Source organism: Alligator sinensis, unplaced genomic scaffold, assembly GCF_000455745.1.
Source record: "Alligator sinensis unplaced genomic scaffold, ASM45574v1 scaffold103_2, whole genome shotgun sequence".
NCBI classification, from domain to species: Eukaryota; Metazoa; Chordata; order Crocodylia; family Alligatoridae; genus Alligator; species Alligator sinensis.
In genome coordinates, this window is record NW_005842166.1 from 19,211 (window position 1) to 32,782 (window position 13,572).

The 13,572-nt window shown below is 55.9% G+C and overlaps 1 protein-coding gene across 4 annotated transcripts in view; it reads right to left on the minus strand.

Annotated features, from left to right (window-relative positions):
- Positions 1 to 69: 69 nt before the first annotated feature.
- The window catches only part of APBA3 (amyloid beta precursor protein binding family A member 3), a 13,881-nt gene continuing 378 nt past the window's right edge, over positions 70 to 13,572 (minus strand). The window contains exons 2-12 of one of the 4 annotated variants that reach the window (XM_025206618.1): positions 13,175 to 13,461; positions 10,999 to 12,279; positions 10,057 to 10,096; positions 8,838 to 8,983; positions 7,459 to 7,545; positions 6,459 to 6,617; positions 5,705 to 5,884; positions 4,642 to 4,854; positions 3,842 to 3,961; positions 2,871 to 3,011; positions 70 to 1,230 (exon numbers count right to left, since the gene is read on the minus strand). In XM_025206618.1, the coding sequence (XP_025062403.1) occupies positions 1,159 to 1,230; positions 2,871 to 3,011; positions 3,842 to 3,961; positions 4,642 to 4,854; positions 5,705 to 5,884; positions 6,459 to 6,617; positions 7,459 to 7,545; positions 8,838 to 8,983; positions 10,057 to 10,096; positions 10,999 to 12,279; positions 13,175 to 13,198 (2,463 nt within the window). In that variant the 5' untranslated portion in view covers positions 13,199 to 13,461 and the 3' untranslated portion in view covers positions 70 to 1,158. Of the gene's footprint in view, positions 1,231 to 2,870; positions 3,012 to 3,841; positions 3,962 to 4,641; positions 4,855 to 5,704; positions 5,885 to 6,458; positions 6,618 to 7,458; positions 7,546 to 8,837; positions 8,984 to 10,056; positions 10,097 to 10,998; positions 12,280 to 13,158; positions 13,462 to 13,572 lie in introns of all 4 variants that reach the window. The other 3 variants (XM_025206619.1, XM_025206620.1, XM_006025751.3) reach the window with 3 other exon arrangements.

A 13,572-nucleotide genomic window follows, 5' to 3' on the forward strand; every position in this document is an offset into this window, starting at 1 on the left:
ACAGACTGTCCCCACAGCTGCAAACTAGCCACCGCACAGATGCCCAGGCAGGAGTCCAGCCATGTGCAACCACCAATGAAAGTCCCAAAGAGCCTTTATTGCTGCACCCACCAACCAGACGGGATAAAGTGACAGAGGTGGTGCTCCCTGGGGCAAGCGAAGCCTGGGAATCACAGCCCCAGACACAGCAGCCCTGCCTCTGCCAACAGCTCCCACAGAAGAATCTCTCCATGCATCCCCCACCCCATGCCCTGAGGAAGAGTCTGGCAACCACTTTCTGCAGGAGCTGAGCCTGACAGCAGGGCTAGAGGGAGCAGTGAGTCTGGGGGTGGAGCAGGCAGCCTGGACCAACTCGGGGGACAGCAGCCCTTGGAGGAGCTGCTAGCTATAAGGCAGTTAGCGTTTCTGCCCTCAGCAGGGGGGCATGACAAGGCTGGGGCCTCTCTGCCTGAGGAGCAGAACGTCACAGTGTAAGGTCACAACCCAGGGCAGCCCGAGCCCTGTCTGAACATTACTGTGATCCAGCTCTTCCAGGGCAACACCCTGGGGACCACTGGTTCTGCAGCAGTAGCGTTTTCCTGCTAACGCAACCTGCTGGGTTAAAGGTCCTCGCAGTTGAGACTAGGAGCATTTGCATGGGCTGCTCTGAACACAGAACTGCCCTGTACTCCAAGCTTGAGGGATAGAGAGGGAGCCAAGAGAGAGGCTCTCTCTACCTTGCTCTGGAGCCTTACAGAAAGGACCAGGATTGCACCCTGTCAAGATGGGCAACTTGTGCTGTGTAGAGCAGCTGAGTGAGTGGGGAGCAAGGCAGCAAGTGAACTGAGGTACAGGAGAAAGGCCAGGGCCACTGCGTAAGCCCTGAAACAATACTAAGGCCAAAAGCAGGGCGCCCTCACATAGTGAGGCTGCAAAAAGCACCTTCTACAAAAGCCCCAAGGTTTTGCCCTCATGTCCCTCCTTGGATCTGGGGTGCAGGACAGGAGAGCCTGAGAAGGCAAAAAGAGTCCATGCCAGTCAGGGTGGGGGGCCCAGCACACCCTCTTCTGGCCCAGCTCTGGCCTCTCTCTCAGGCAGCTCCTTCCTCCCAAACCCTAAAGTGAAGCAGGTAGAACATGTGCAGTGCCAGCCAGGCAGTCAAATGCAAACTCCTGCTCTTCAGAGAAATATGGGCTGCTCCTGGCCCGTCAGCAAACGATATGTAGAGGCCGGCATGGTCTTGATGTGGACCTACAGAAACAGGGCCAATCAGCCACAAGAACTCCATTCAGATGCTCGCCCTGACTCTGAGTCCTGGAGAGTACCGCCACTGCCCCCTCCCCTGCATTGGGAGAAGGGACCCGGGGAACAGCTTCGTGAGAAGAGCCTCACACACCCTTGTCCCTCTCTGAGGTCCACAGATGCTGGAGGTGCAGGCTGTACTTCACTTTGCTGAAATGCAGCTACCCCTAGAGCAACACTGAGCAGCCCTTAACTGTGCCCAGAGGCACGTGCACAAAGCAATGATGACAGGACACAAGGCCAGAACACTGACTTGGCTCAAGTGGGGTGTGTACTGACCCACTGGAGGGATTCTCAATCATATCCCAGGATGATCCCCAGGCTCTGGCTGCAGATGTGCAAGGGGCAGGCAAGCTGCTACACACTGGTGTTAGGCTAAGTCCTTATTCTAGCCCCTCTGGCACAGGTGACTGGTAGGGGGGCATGGGAGGGGGAGGGGGGGGCACATGCCCCCCCTGAGATTGGCCTGCGACTCGGCACTACTCGGGACGGGGCAGTTTTTTTGCTGCACAGGCCGGCGGCGTGTTGGGGAGGGGGGCACTAAACTGCAGCACAGAAGTAAAAGAGTAGATATGGGGCTTTTGGCCCACCCCAAAGCCCGCCCACAAATTGTGCCCCTCCAGACTCAGGAGACACCAGTTACCCCTGCCCACTGGCCTCCCTCCTCATACTGGAGCTGTAGAGCACTGGTCCCCCCTGCATGGCTCATGGGCTGCCAGACCCCTGACAAAGATGCATCAAGTTACATCACAGCTGACAGTAAAATGCGACACCGACACTGCTTCAGCATAGTACTGGCTCAGTTCTGCTGCCTGTGGGTCAGCACTGGCTGGGACTGCTGCTGCAAAGGGTTCTCCTGCTCTGGGGACACTAGAGCTCCTGCTCTGCCTCCTATGAGGGCTCACTGCACCTGCAGTTCCAGAGCAGGCTCACCTACTTTGGGGAGAGGTGGGGGAAGATTTTGCCATAGATCAGGGACGTTCAACCCCCAGCATGCAGGCCAGATCGAGCCCACAGACCCCTGGCATCCAACCTACACAGCAGGGTCAGGAAATTTAACAGCAGGGAAGCAGTGTCAATTAATACTGCCACCCCTCTCCCACTTCCAAATTCCTAAGCCCTGTGTGGCCAGGCCAAGACCCCCCCACGCAGCTGGATTGGGGCTAGTCCATGCCCTGTCCCCACCCCCTGCACTGTTGGCCACACCACAACACAGCCAGATTGGGCCCATGGGCTGGATTTGGTCTGTGGATGGGCTGAGAACTGCCCATCTGATCTGTGGGACAAGAAGGTTCAGCATTATTGCAACTGAAGAGAGCGATGGAGGGACAGGGGGACAGAAAAGGCCCCTCAACCCCTACATCCATTCTCTGCAGTACAGGACAGCCTGTGCCAGGAGGAGCCAGGGCCAAGTGACACCAGGGCTACCCTTCCAGCAGGGGTCACAGCTGCTGCAACGCAGGGGCAAGAGCAGAGCTGTGATCCTGAGATGCAACCTGCTGGGCCAGCTGGCAGGGAGCTGGAAGGAAGCGAGGGCAGCAGGAAAGGGGACTCAGCAAGTCCTGGGCCTGGCCTGTGGGTGGGCTCACCTCGCTGACTGCCTGCGTGAGGATCTGGATGATCTTCTCGTGTGACGTGGCCACCACGCTCTGCCCGTTGATCTCAATGATGCGATGGCCCACGCGGATGCCACCTTTCTCTGCGATCCCCCCTCTCATCAGGCTGCAGATCTGAAGAGCAGAGAGCCTGGTCAGAGCCAAGGAGTGCCTGCCCCAGGGAACCAACATCCCAGACACCGCTGCTGCCACAGGCCAGTGAGTCTCGCTGAGCCCTGAGTGAAGCCGGGAGACCACAGACTCAAGGTGCCCATGCGGAGTCCAGGCTGTACTTCCCGCCCTGCTGTGCCAGCCTTAGTGCCTCCTCATGGCAGAGGTATGGGGCTGCCTGCTACACATTTGCTTTTGGGGCAATAAGAAAGCATTGTGGGTGAGCTGGAGAGGAGAGAGCCATGGTCACCAGAGCCAAGGCCAGTGAACCCCCTGCACAGGGGGTTACCATGCAGCTAGTGCTGTGCTGGGGGTGAGGAGACAGTTTCTGAGCCAGGCTTGCTGTGTGGGGGAATAAAGGTACCAGGCCTCCCTTCGCAGCCCAAACCTATGCTGCTCCCTGTGTGGGCAACACCTCATTCAGGACTGGGTAACACCCATGCACATTGCTGTACTTGGGCAGGAAACAGTTCTCCTGCAGCAGGAAGCCGCCATTAGTAACACAAAGCCACAATCTGTAGGGTTCCTCTGGCTGAGAGATCCCCCTCCAACACCAAGGACAGCGGCCAGCACACCCGGAGCAGCAGGTCTTAAGTTTTTGCTTCTTTCAGGGCCAGAAAGGTCTCTTGGGCCACTGACCACAGCATTGTTCTATTTCCCCTGGTCTGCCTGGGCACAGAAGGGGCGTCTGGAGTTGCAGCTCAGACCACAGGTGAACCGGGCTGGGTGAACCAGGCAGCAGTCCTCCCCCACACTTCCCCAAGGCTCCAGCCCTCACGTGCTCCCCTCCTCACAATGCCATTCTCCACGCAGAAGCCCAGCTGGTACTTGGAGTCTGGGCGGCGGATGATCGCTGTAGTGACAGGGGGGCAGTGCACGATGCTCAGGGTCACCTCTGTCTGGTGCTTCAGGTCCTGCCAGAATCAAGAAGGGAGGAGAAAGACTCCTGAGCTCCCCTGAGAGCTGTTTCAGGGGACTGAACAACCCCAGTCCCAGTTCACAGTAAGGGACTCCTGGCTCCCAGGTCCGTACATGCTTGCAGGGGTCATCCAAGTAGTCCCAGCCTCCTTGCCCCAGCCCCACAGGTTCTACCCTAGGCTCTGTCCCCACAGTGCTGGGATGCTCTCCCCCAGGTCTCTGGATCCTCAGGATCTGGGCACAAAGTGTTTCGACCTCCCCAGTGGGAAGAGGATGACTCTCTCCAAGGATGCCCTTCACCTCACTGTCCTTGTCCCCTCACACTCCCCTGTGCCCTCACCTCACTGTCCTCTTCTTACTCCCAATGGACCACTGGTCCCACCACTCCCCTGCTCCCCAACCAGAGGCCCAAACTAAGCACTAGTGACATCCACGGCTCAACGTGCTACTAGTCCAACAAGAGATTTCCTCTGCAGAGCAGCTGGCTGTCCCCACCCACACAACACTCACCCTCTCGTCCTGTTTGCTACAGGACCACCTGCCAAGGCAGTACACTGGCCCACAGTGCTCAGCCTGGCTTGGAAGCCCTGTGAGCTAGCCAGCACCAGTGGCAGGAGAGCACACAGCCCTATGTTCTTGTGGCTCCTGTGCTGAACTATCCCGCCCCAAGCCTCACCCGAATGATGCTCTGGCACGTGCTGAGAGGCAGCCCCACCAAGCTGGTCCCATTGACGGACATGAGCCGGTCCCCGATGCTTAGTTCCCCGGATTTCTCTGCAGGACCCCCATGCATGAGGTTGGCGATGACCACGGTGGGTAGGATGGACCCCCAGCCTGACTCCACGATGGCAATGCCCAGGATCTCCCCCTTCTGCTTCTGGATACAGACCTGCATGCAGGACAGCACATTATGCACCACGGGGAGTCCAGGGGCTGAGCTGGCTCTCAGCAGATGGACTGGTCTGGTCCAGCTGAATGCCAACCAGAACACAGTGCCTCTGGAGCTCAGCCAGGGGCAGGACACAGCGCAGGCACAAGCCATGCCAGGCTTGGCCTCCTCAGCCAGAGGCAATGAAGGGAAGAGGCACAGCACTGACCCTCTGGGGTCTCAGCCAGCCCTGCCCTGATTTATTCCAGCAGAAGGCCTGCCAGGCCATACAGAGCCAGGCTGGCACTGGGGAGTCAGGGGGTTCACAGCCACTCCAGTCCAAGTCCAACCCAGCAGGAGACTTGCTGGCAACAGGTTATGAGCGCTAACCATGTGGGACCCCCACTTACTCTAGTTCCAGCCTCTCCCCACAGGAAACACTGTGAGACAGGGGTTAGCAACCTATGGCCCACAGACCGGATCCTGCCATGGAGCCATGGCTTCAGCAGCATTTTGCACTGGAGGGCTCTCCCTGCCCTCTGTCTCAGTCAAGTGTTGGGGCTCCAGGGGAGGGGGCTTTCGCCATACTGTGCCAATGCTGGGAGTTGGGGAGAAGTGGTGGCAGCAGCTGGGTCCTATCATCTGCCTGCCCCCAACTGAATTGGGTCATTCATCCCCCCTGCCAGACCCCACTGTGGGGGAAGAACAAAAAGGGGCTCTAGTAAGATTCATGGCCACTTCAATCCTAGCCTCTTCCAGCAGGAGGCCAATTCCCAGAACCAGGGAGCCCTTCAGGGGGCCAAGGTAAAGCCCTTGCTGCAAAACGGCTTGAGCACACATGCACACAGACTTGGCCATGGGCTGTTCTTACCTCCTTGCAGTTTTCCTGCTTGGAGAAGTGGGCCAGGTCCCCATTATACAGCTCCTCGTCCTCTGGGCTGTGGCCCTGCTGGCGGAGTCTCAGCTGGCTTGGGTCAATGCTGTTGACTTGCAGAAAGTGCTGGTAGGCCACGCTGAAGGCCTGCCCAATGGCCTGGGCAATCAGCTGTGCCTGCGGAGGACAGCATCTTGGGTCATTTGGAACAGCTCAGCATGCAGGGGTGTGGTACTAGGAGCTGGGGTCACCTACCTGCACACCCACTGCCAGAGCCCAGTGGATTGAAGGGATCAAGCCCAACCCAGTGCCCATCCCTTTGGTCTGGACTCCCCCAAGGGACACAGTCACAGACTGAAACCCTGCTACCCTAGCTATAGGGCAGCCTGTGACCCATGGGGCTAGGACAGAGCCAACTCCGGACTGCTCCTCACCTGGCCAAAGGCACTTTTGCAGCACAGAACTACCTAACCCTTCTCTTGCCTACGCTGGATTCCAGGAGGTTTTGAACCCAAGGGTGTTTGCAGTAAGGTATGCAACCCTTATCCCTCCCAGACCCACATACAGGTACAACCACCAGCATGGTGCCTGCTGGAGGTCCAACAGCGAGTCTCCTGGCCATGGCACCTAGGACCTCAGAGCTGACCCTTGTACCACTCCCTTTGCACACATCCTGCATGATGAACTTCCCAATGATGCACCCCCCAGCCCCGCCTGGGTTTCATGGGGGAGCCCAATCTATCACACTCACATCGGCCGAATGGAAGACATGGCAGATCATCTTATAGAGCCGCTTCTCCCCTGAGGCTTCTGTCCGCCGTGGCAGCTTCCTACGTGCCATCAGCACAATGATGCTGCCAATGTCCGCGATGTACGAGATGGTCTGGAGCGGATGGTCCATCATGGCCTCCTGCAGGAGGCAGCATTATGTAAAAAACTCTGCCAACCACCATGGGCAGCTGGAAAGGCAGGAGGACGATGGCAGCACAGGCCATAGGAAAGGGAAGTTTAACTAACTGAGGAGGACAAGGCTCTTTTGGCTATTTAAAACTGACTTAGTTGATTATGGTTAGCATCTGTATGACTCAAACACACAGCCAAGAATTAAGAGAAATCCTGTCTCTGGTAAAGTTTCAGCATTCCTTCAAACAAAATCCCTCATTCCAGTTTTCCAGGTCCTGCAGAGAACTCACAGAAAAGCCTGTAGGGACAAAACTGTGCATACCTCACAGCATAGAAGGCAAATTCTTATTGACCTTCTCTATCTACTGTGAAGCAGCAAACCAGCTGAATTACACAGCTGCAAAACCCTGTGGGCATACTCAGTTAGGAAGTCATCTGATGTCTATGGGGGTCATCGCATTTTCTGGACCAGGTTTGAATTATATTAGACACACACATGCATGTATGCACCCACCCATCTAAGAAGTGGCTGATTTCTGAAGTAGCTGTGCGATCCTCACTGGGGCCATTTGAAGTGCTTGGGCTCCCTCCCAGAGGAAAGGTGCCTTTATCAAGATCTGAATATGACACGAGACACCTTTCCCACATGCAATCGTCACTCAGAGCAAGTGACACGGTTTCACACTCAGGACGTTTTATGACATGGGCCAAGCACCTGGCTGAAGCCAGGGAAAGCTAGGTGCAGAGCAGCATTTCCTGATGGAATAGGATTCTAGTAAGGATAGGAACATGCCTGCTAGCCCCAGCAGAGAGACCTACCTCGTAAGGATATCACATTTCCTACGCACCTGTGTGTCAGCTGTAAGGACCTTGATCCTCTGCGTGGAGACAAACAGATCCACCTCTGTCATGGGCTGGGACTCTCCCTCGGGTGCCTACAGCACAGGAACAACAGAGCACCTGTGTAAGTGGCTACTTACAGTGCCATGGCAGGCAGGCAGAGCAAGGGACTTGAAGTCAGGACTTCAGAGGTCTCCTTTTGGCTCTTTCACTGACTGTACAATAGCAGGACAGTCCTGCCCCCCTGACTGGACCCCTGGAAGACAGGGTAATGATCCTGCCCCTGGAAGATGAACAGATCACAAACAACAAGCACTCCGAGATGCTGTAACAGGAAGGGACAGACATGGGCAGTGGCTACCATGATTCACAACCTGCTGGCAGGCAGGAGCCACAATCAGGAAGCTTGCCTCTCCCTCTCTGCCTCAGTTTCAAAGGACTCATGCCCAGTATCTACAGGAAATGCTTTAGGTGGTCACACCCGAGTCCCACGATAGGGTGTTATCCTTCCCTTGTTACAGGTAGAGAAACTGAGGCACAGAGCAAGAGAGTGACTTGCTTAGTGTCACCCAGCAGAGGAGGAACACAAACTACCAGGCCTGTGCTCTAACCACTAGCCTATTCTCCCACAATGCCCTGCATTCCTAGTGCTGGAATCCTGTTTAAATCTATCCTCACCTGCTCAGAGAAAGGGACCTCCATGTCCAGCTGTGCTCTGCTACTGATTGCACAGGAGTGACCTGCTTTGGATGCTGCCTAATCCTGCTTCATGCAGACTCCAGTACAAATATTGCTCTAGAGTCAGGTAAAATCAGCAGCAGCCTCTTCTGGAGCAGCAGGGAAGGGTGGCTCATTCCCGTACCCCCTATAAAGCCAGTAGTTGGCATGGCCCAGCCTTCACCAGCTGCATGCAGTCTAGAACACACATGGGAATGGACAAGCCACCCAAAGCCAATACCCATGACTGCCTACTATGCCTGCTTCCAGGCACAGCTTGGCCCAACTCACCCTGGGAGCTCATCTCTGACAGGCAGGGGTAAAGAGGACTGAAGACGGATGAGGGCGGAGGCTGCAGTCTGCATGCCTGGGAGAGGTCAAGGTGTGTGGGGATGACCATCACCATCGCTCCCTGGCTAGCCTAGGAGTGTGCTGCCACCTCTAGAAGCCACTGTAGCTGGCATGCCCCAACCAAGCTGGGCTACAGCTCCCAGCAGGCAGGAGTCCCTGCTTGTCACTATGGGGAGCCACCCAGAGCACTCTCACAACAGCTGCCTGCAGGTCCTGGCATGGAGGACAAGAGCTGAATATGAGCTGCAGCTGCTCCTCACTCAGGGATCACGGACTTTGCTGGGCTGCTGATACCCAGCTCCCTCCGGCACCCACCCACCTTGATCCTGTCCACAGCCTCCTGGGCCTGCGCCATCCGGACACTGGTTGGGGGGTTCCTCTCCGAGACAAGCTGCGTGGAGCCCAAGTATTTTGCTCCAAAGATCACTCCATCCAGTAGGTCCTCTGGGTCACAGGGACCTGGCACTGAAGCACACAGACAGCCATTAGCCAAAACAGGACTCCCCCTGCACCCAAATTAGTCCTTGGAAGCAGCAGGCCTTGCCTCTCTCAACTGCAACAGGGACTGTGGGTTTGGAGTAGGGTCTCTCTCCATCATGCTAGGGCCTTTCATCTCGCAGCCCGTGTGCCGGTGGCCAAGTATTCCCAGGTACCAGCAGACCCAAGCATCTGAGTCTAACTCCAACCTCCCCTGAGTGTTGCCAGTGCTACTGCTCCTCAGTCACCCTCATGAGCCAGATCAGCTCGGGCACCAGCTGCCCACTCCACTGACCCACGCTTCTGGAGGGAAAAAACGCAGAATGGGGCCCTCTGCCAGGGCAGCTGCCTCTGTCTCTGGGAAGGAGAGGGGGGGACACCCCTGCTTCTCCCTGAGATGTTCATCTAGAAGGCCCAGTGACTGGTTAGCTGGAGCTGGGCATGTTGGACCCCACCTGGCAACTCCTCTTGCTGTATTTGTTACTGGAAGGGCACATCAATGGCCCCAGAAACCAACAGCACCAGCAGCAGCTCTGCCAGCTCCCATGACCACCTTGCTTGTGGGCCTGAGTCAGTACAACCCATTTTGAAGGCAAGAAGGGAGCTCAGTCTCTGTGGCTACTTGGGTCCTCAGCATCCCCACAGAGGATGACCCCTGTAGAGACAGCAGAGATGGGGGTTACATGCCAGGATTCTGGACGTAGACCTTCTACACTTGTTCTATACAGGTGGCAAATTGTTATTTCTGACAAAAGCAGGATTCAAACACATGACCTGAAGCCATTATATTCTATTCCTGCTCCCCCAGGCTGGCCCCTCAAAAACCTCCTGAGTTAGGATGCCACAGACACTCCTGTCATTGTAGCCTTGCTCTGAGTGTACGTTTAAGTACTCTGGGGGAGAAGCTGCCTTCCCCAGTCCCAACTGGAACCCACCCCTGGGGCCTGAAGCACCCCAGAGAGACAGCAGAACCACAGCAGGTGGACTGGCAGTTTGGACTCCAAGGAGACAGTGCCATGAATAGCTGGCTGTGCCAGGTAGTGAGCAGTCAAGTTACTCACCCTCTTTGAAGGCCGGATAGGAGGACAGGGATTCTTTAGTCTGTAAAGCAATCATGACGTCAGTTAACATTTGCTCCTAGAGCCAGGGGGACTCCGCAGGCATGATGCGATTGCTAGCTGCTAGGAACCAGAGCCGCTGAAGACTGAGTAGGAAATAAGAGCCAGCAAGATAAGCTGGAGGGGTCCAAAATGCTGAGAACTGAGAGGGATCACCTGGGGTGGGAGGAGAGCGGGTAAGGGGAGAGACTCCGCATGAGGAGGTATAAGGAGCAGGGAGGGACAACAGGTAAAGGACGTGAGGGGGGCCCCACCTGAGGTTGGGGAGAAGGCAGTGGGGTCATGGAAAGGCCCTGGATGCTGCGTGTGTGGGATGCAGGCCTGACCCTGTTTGCCTACAAGTGGGAACATGGAGCTGCTGTCAAGCAGAGGCCTCTGGTTTAGCTCAGCAGCCACAAGGAGTATGTGCTAGGCCTGGCTGAGCCAGCAAGCCTGGTCAGTGAGGTGGAGTCAGTCACTCTGGTCAGCTGTGAGGACAGGGCTGGACAGAGGGCACATGCTCCATTCAAACATGGCTAGCCCACAACACAGCTCCCACCAGCTCCCCAGACCTGCTCTCTCCACATGGGAGCCGAGAAGACAGGATGTGTGCGAGTCTCATGGCAGGGGACTGAAAAGGTCTGGGCTGGCCCTTACCAGGGCTCTGGGATTCCCAAGCCATCATGCAGGATACTGGGCTGTGCACTGCTGCGCACGTGATAGGAGAGGAACATGATGGGCAAAAGAAGTCCCCTGCACTCACAGGAACCTTTGACTCTCCCCTAGCGTACCCCAGAGAGCACCTCAGAGGAGAGGAGTTAGGGCAGCTGCTCTCTGCATCCTTCCCCGCTCAAGCTGAGGTGTTTTCCCAACCCTTTCAGTGCCTCAGGCATGCAAAGAACTCACAGCTGCACCCCCGCCGGGGGCCTGCTCTGGTCCTTGGGTCCGAGGTGGGGATGTCACTGTCCATGCAGGCTCTGGAGGGCCGTCCCAGCTACATGGGGACAAGCAGGCAGAGTCTTCCTCAGAGACACCCTGGCGCTGATACCAATGGCAGGAGTCTTCTGTCTTCGACGCGCCCAGCTCCACTGTGCTTTCATCCACCTCCAAAGCCGTGGGGTTTTCTTGGGACTGCAAGACCTCAAGGTTGGTCCCAGCCAGAACATCCGACCTGGCAAGGGGTGTTTCAGTGTCTGCCTCCACTGGGAGCCCTCCCTCATAGCGCAGGAGGCTCAGCAAGTCCTCCCTGTTGGCCTCTGCAAACAGCAGGCCATGGCACTCCCGGCTTCTCCGGGAGCAGGTGGAGTGCGGGGCATGGCAGGGTTGTGTTGCCAGGCCTCTCCCTGTGGCAATATGCAGGGGGCAGGGATGACATTCATCTAGCCACCCCTGACAGATGCCGTAAGCCCCTGAGGCCCCCTTGCAGGGAAGCATAGCATCTCTTTCAGAACAGCCCATGCCACAGTCACCCACTTCCGAGGGTGGCAGCAGGCCATCCTCTGAGGTGGGCGAGTCATCACGGAAGCTGGTGTTGAGGGACTGGAGCTGGGCGAGGAGGCCCTGGATCTCTAACTGACCGTCCTCATCGTTATCAGTCCATTCCTCACCTCCCAGGCAGGAACCAGCCTCTGGCTCCTCATCCAGATCCATGCAAACCAAGTCACTCTGTCCTGAGCTTATTGGGCCTCTGGTGCCCCCTACCCTCTGAGGGGGTTTCCAGTCTGCATCCGTCCCAGGTACTGTGGCATCCTCACTGCTTTCCATCGCTCTACCCAAGTCCCTGCAAACTTCTGCATCTGCTTCCTGGAGGTCCAAGCCCAGGAGAGTAACTGAGCTAGGGGCTGCATCCAGGCCTCCCAACACTATGTTCTCTCTGCTTTCAGAGACAGCCACCTTCTCAGTGGTAGCACCAAGACTCAGCTCTATGTCAGAGTCAGAGGAGTGAAACTCAGAGCACAGGGCACTGAAGGCTGAGCCAGGCTGCTGGAAACTATGAACACTTTGCTCTGTGGTCTTTGGTAAGTCAGATTTTGTCAAGGCACCTTCTTCCAAGTCCATGGCTGGAGGCTCCAGGAGCTCCGCAGGAAGGCTGCTGAAGCTGGGCACCAAAAGCGTGTCTGTTTGAAACTCCATGCTGTTATCCGTCATGGCTGCTCCTGCCGCCACGCAGAAGAATTTCACCCTGCACTGAAGACAGAGGGAAAGAAGCACTTGGCATTAAAGATGGGCACCACTGACCAACAGGGGACAAGCAGCTTTGTGGGCCACAGCTTCCACTGGCCTTCAAAGGAGCTGCCCCTTTCAAGCCAGGAAGGAGCTGGTGCTGTGGTTTTTGGATGGAAAGAAACAGCAGAGCAAAACTAAGCTGAGTAGCGTTGGACTGACAAAAGAGTTTGCCAAGCTGGTCTGAAAGAGCAGCTCTGCAGAATCCCTCCTCGCACAGAACTCACATGGACAGCACGAGACAAGTTTGCAAACCCATGCTGGAGTTGTCTATATTACAGGGGGGGCTGCTGATGCTTTCACCTGGCTGAACTATTGTGGACAGCCCCAATCAAGATGCAGCAAACACCATCAAGGCAATTTCCTACCAACAACATTATACCAGCTGCCACAAATGGCAGCAGCTCTGTCAGCAGAGCTGTATCCAGATGTGGGATCTTTTCACACTTCTAGCTGGCCCATCCAGGCTGCCAGAACTCTGCATGTGGACTAAGCCTGTCTCTCTGGGGGTGACGATGCTGCAAACAAAGATGTACTCTAATTTCCCTAGCTGGAATTAGAACAGCAGCAAGGACAAAACAGTTCATTACTTGAGTTAGCAACCCCAGTTCAACCCCAAGTAACTGCCTTCAGTTAAAACCTGTGTCTTCATCACTGCTCTAACCTGGGTTACCCAACCTGCATAAAGAACGTGGCTTTTTATAGCGTGAGCAAACCCCAGTACTTAGTGTAGTATGAACCTGATCTAATGAACGTTTGCAAAGTCCACCTTGGAGACTAGCCAGTTTCACTATCCCAGATTTACAGATGCAAAAATTGAGACACAGAGACATTGAGGCTAACATTTTTCAAAGGTCACCACTGATAGAGGCGTTCGTGACATCTGGATTGATTATTCCAGAAGTGCCGAGTCCGCACAATTCCTAATCAGCTCCTCGCAGGCTTCGCAAGTTGGGCACGTAAAAATAGCTCTTCACTCGACAATGATTGCCTTGCGCGACCCGTCCGAGTCAAAGAGTAGGCGAGTAGCACGGCTACACGCGCAGCTGCTAGGCTGCATCATCCACCACAGGTCGTGAGGGAAAACCTCCATTTCCAACGGAGGGAGCGGGGGTGTCCAACCCACCGTCTCCTTGGGAAGTTAAACTGAAGGTGATATGATGAATTATTTTGGGGACAAAAGAGAGTTTTTAAAGTCTTTTTTGCATATCTCAATATTTACATATTTAGAAAGTGGGGCAGGCAGGACCAGCCCGG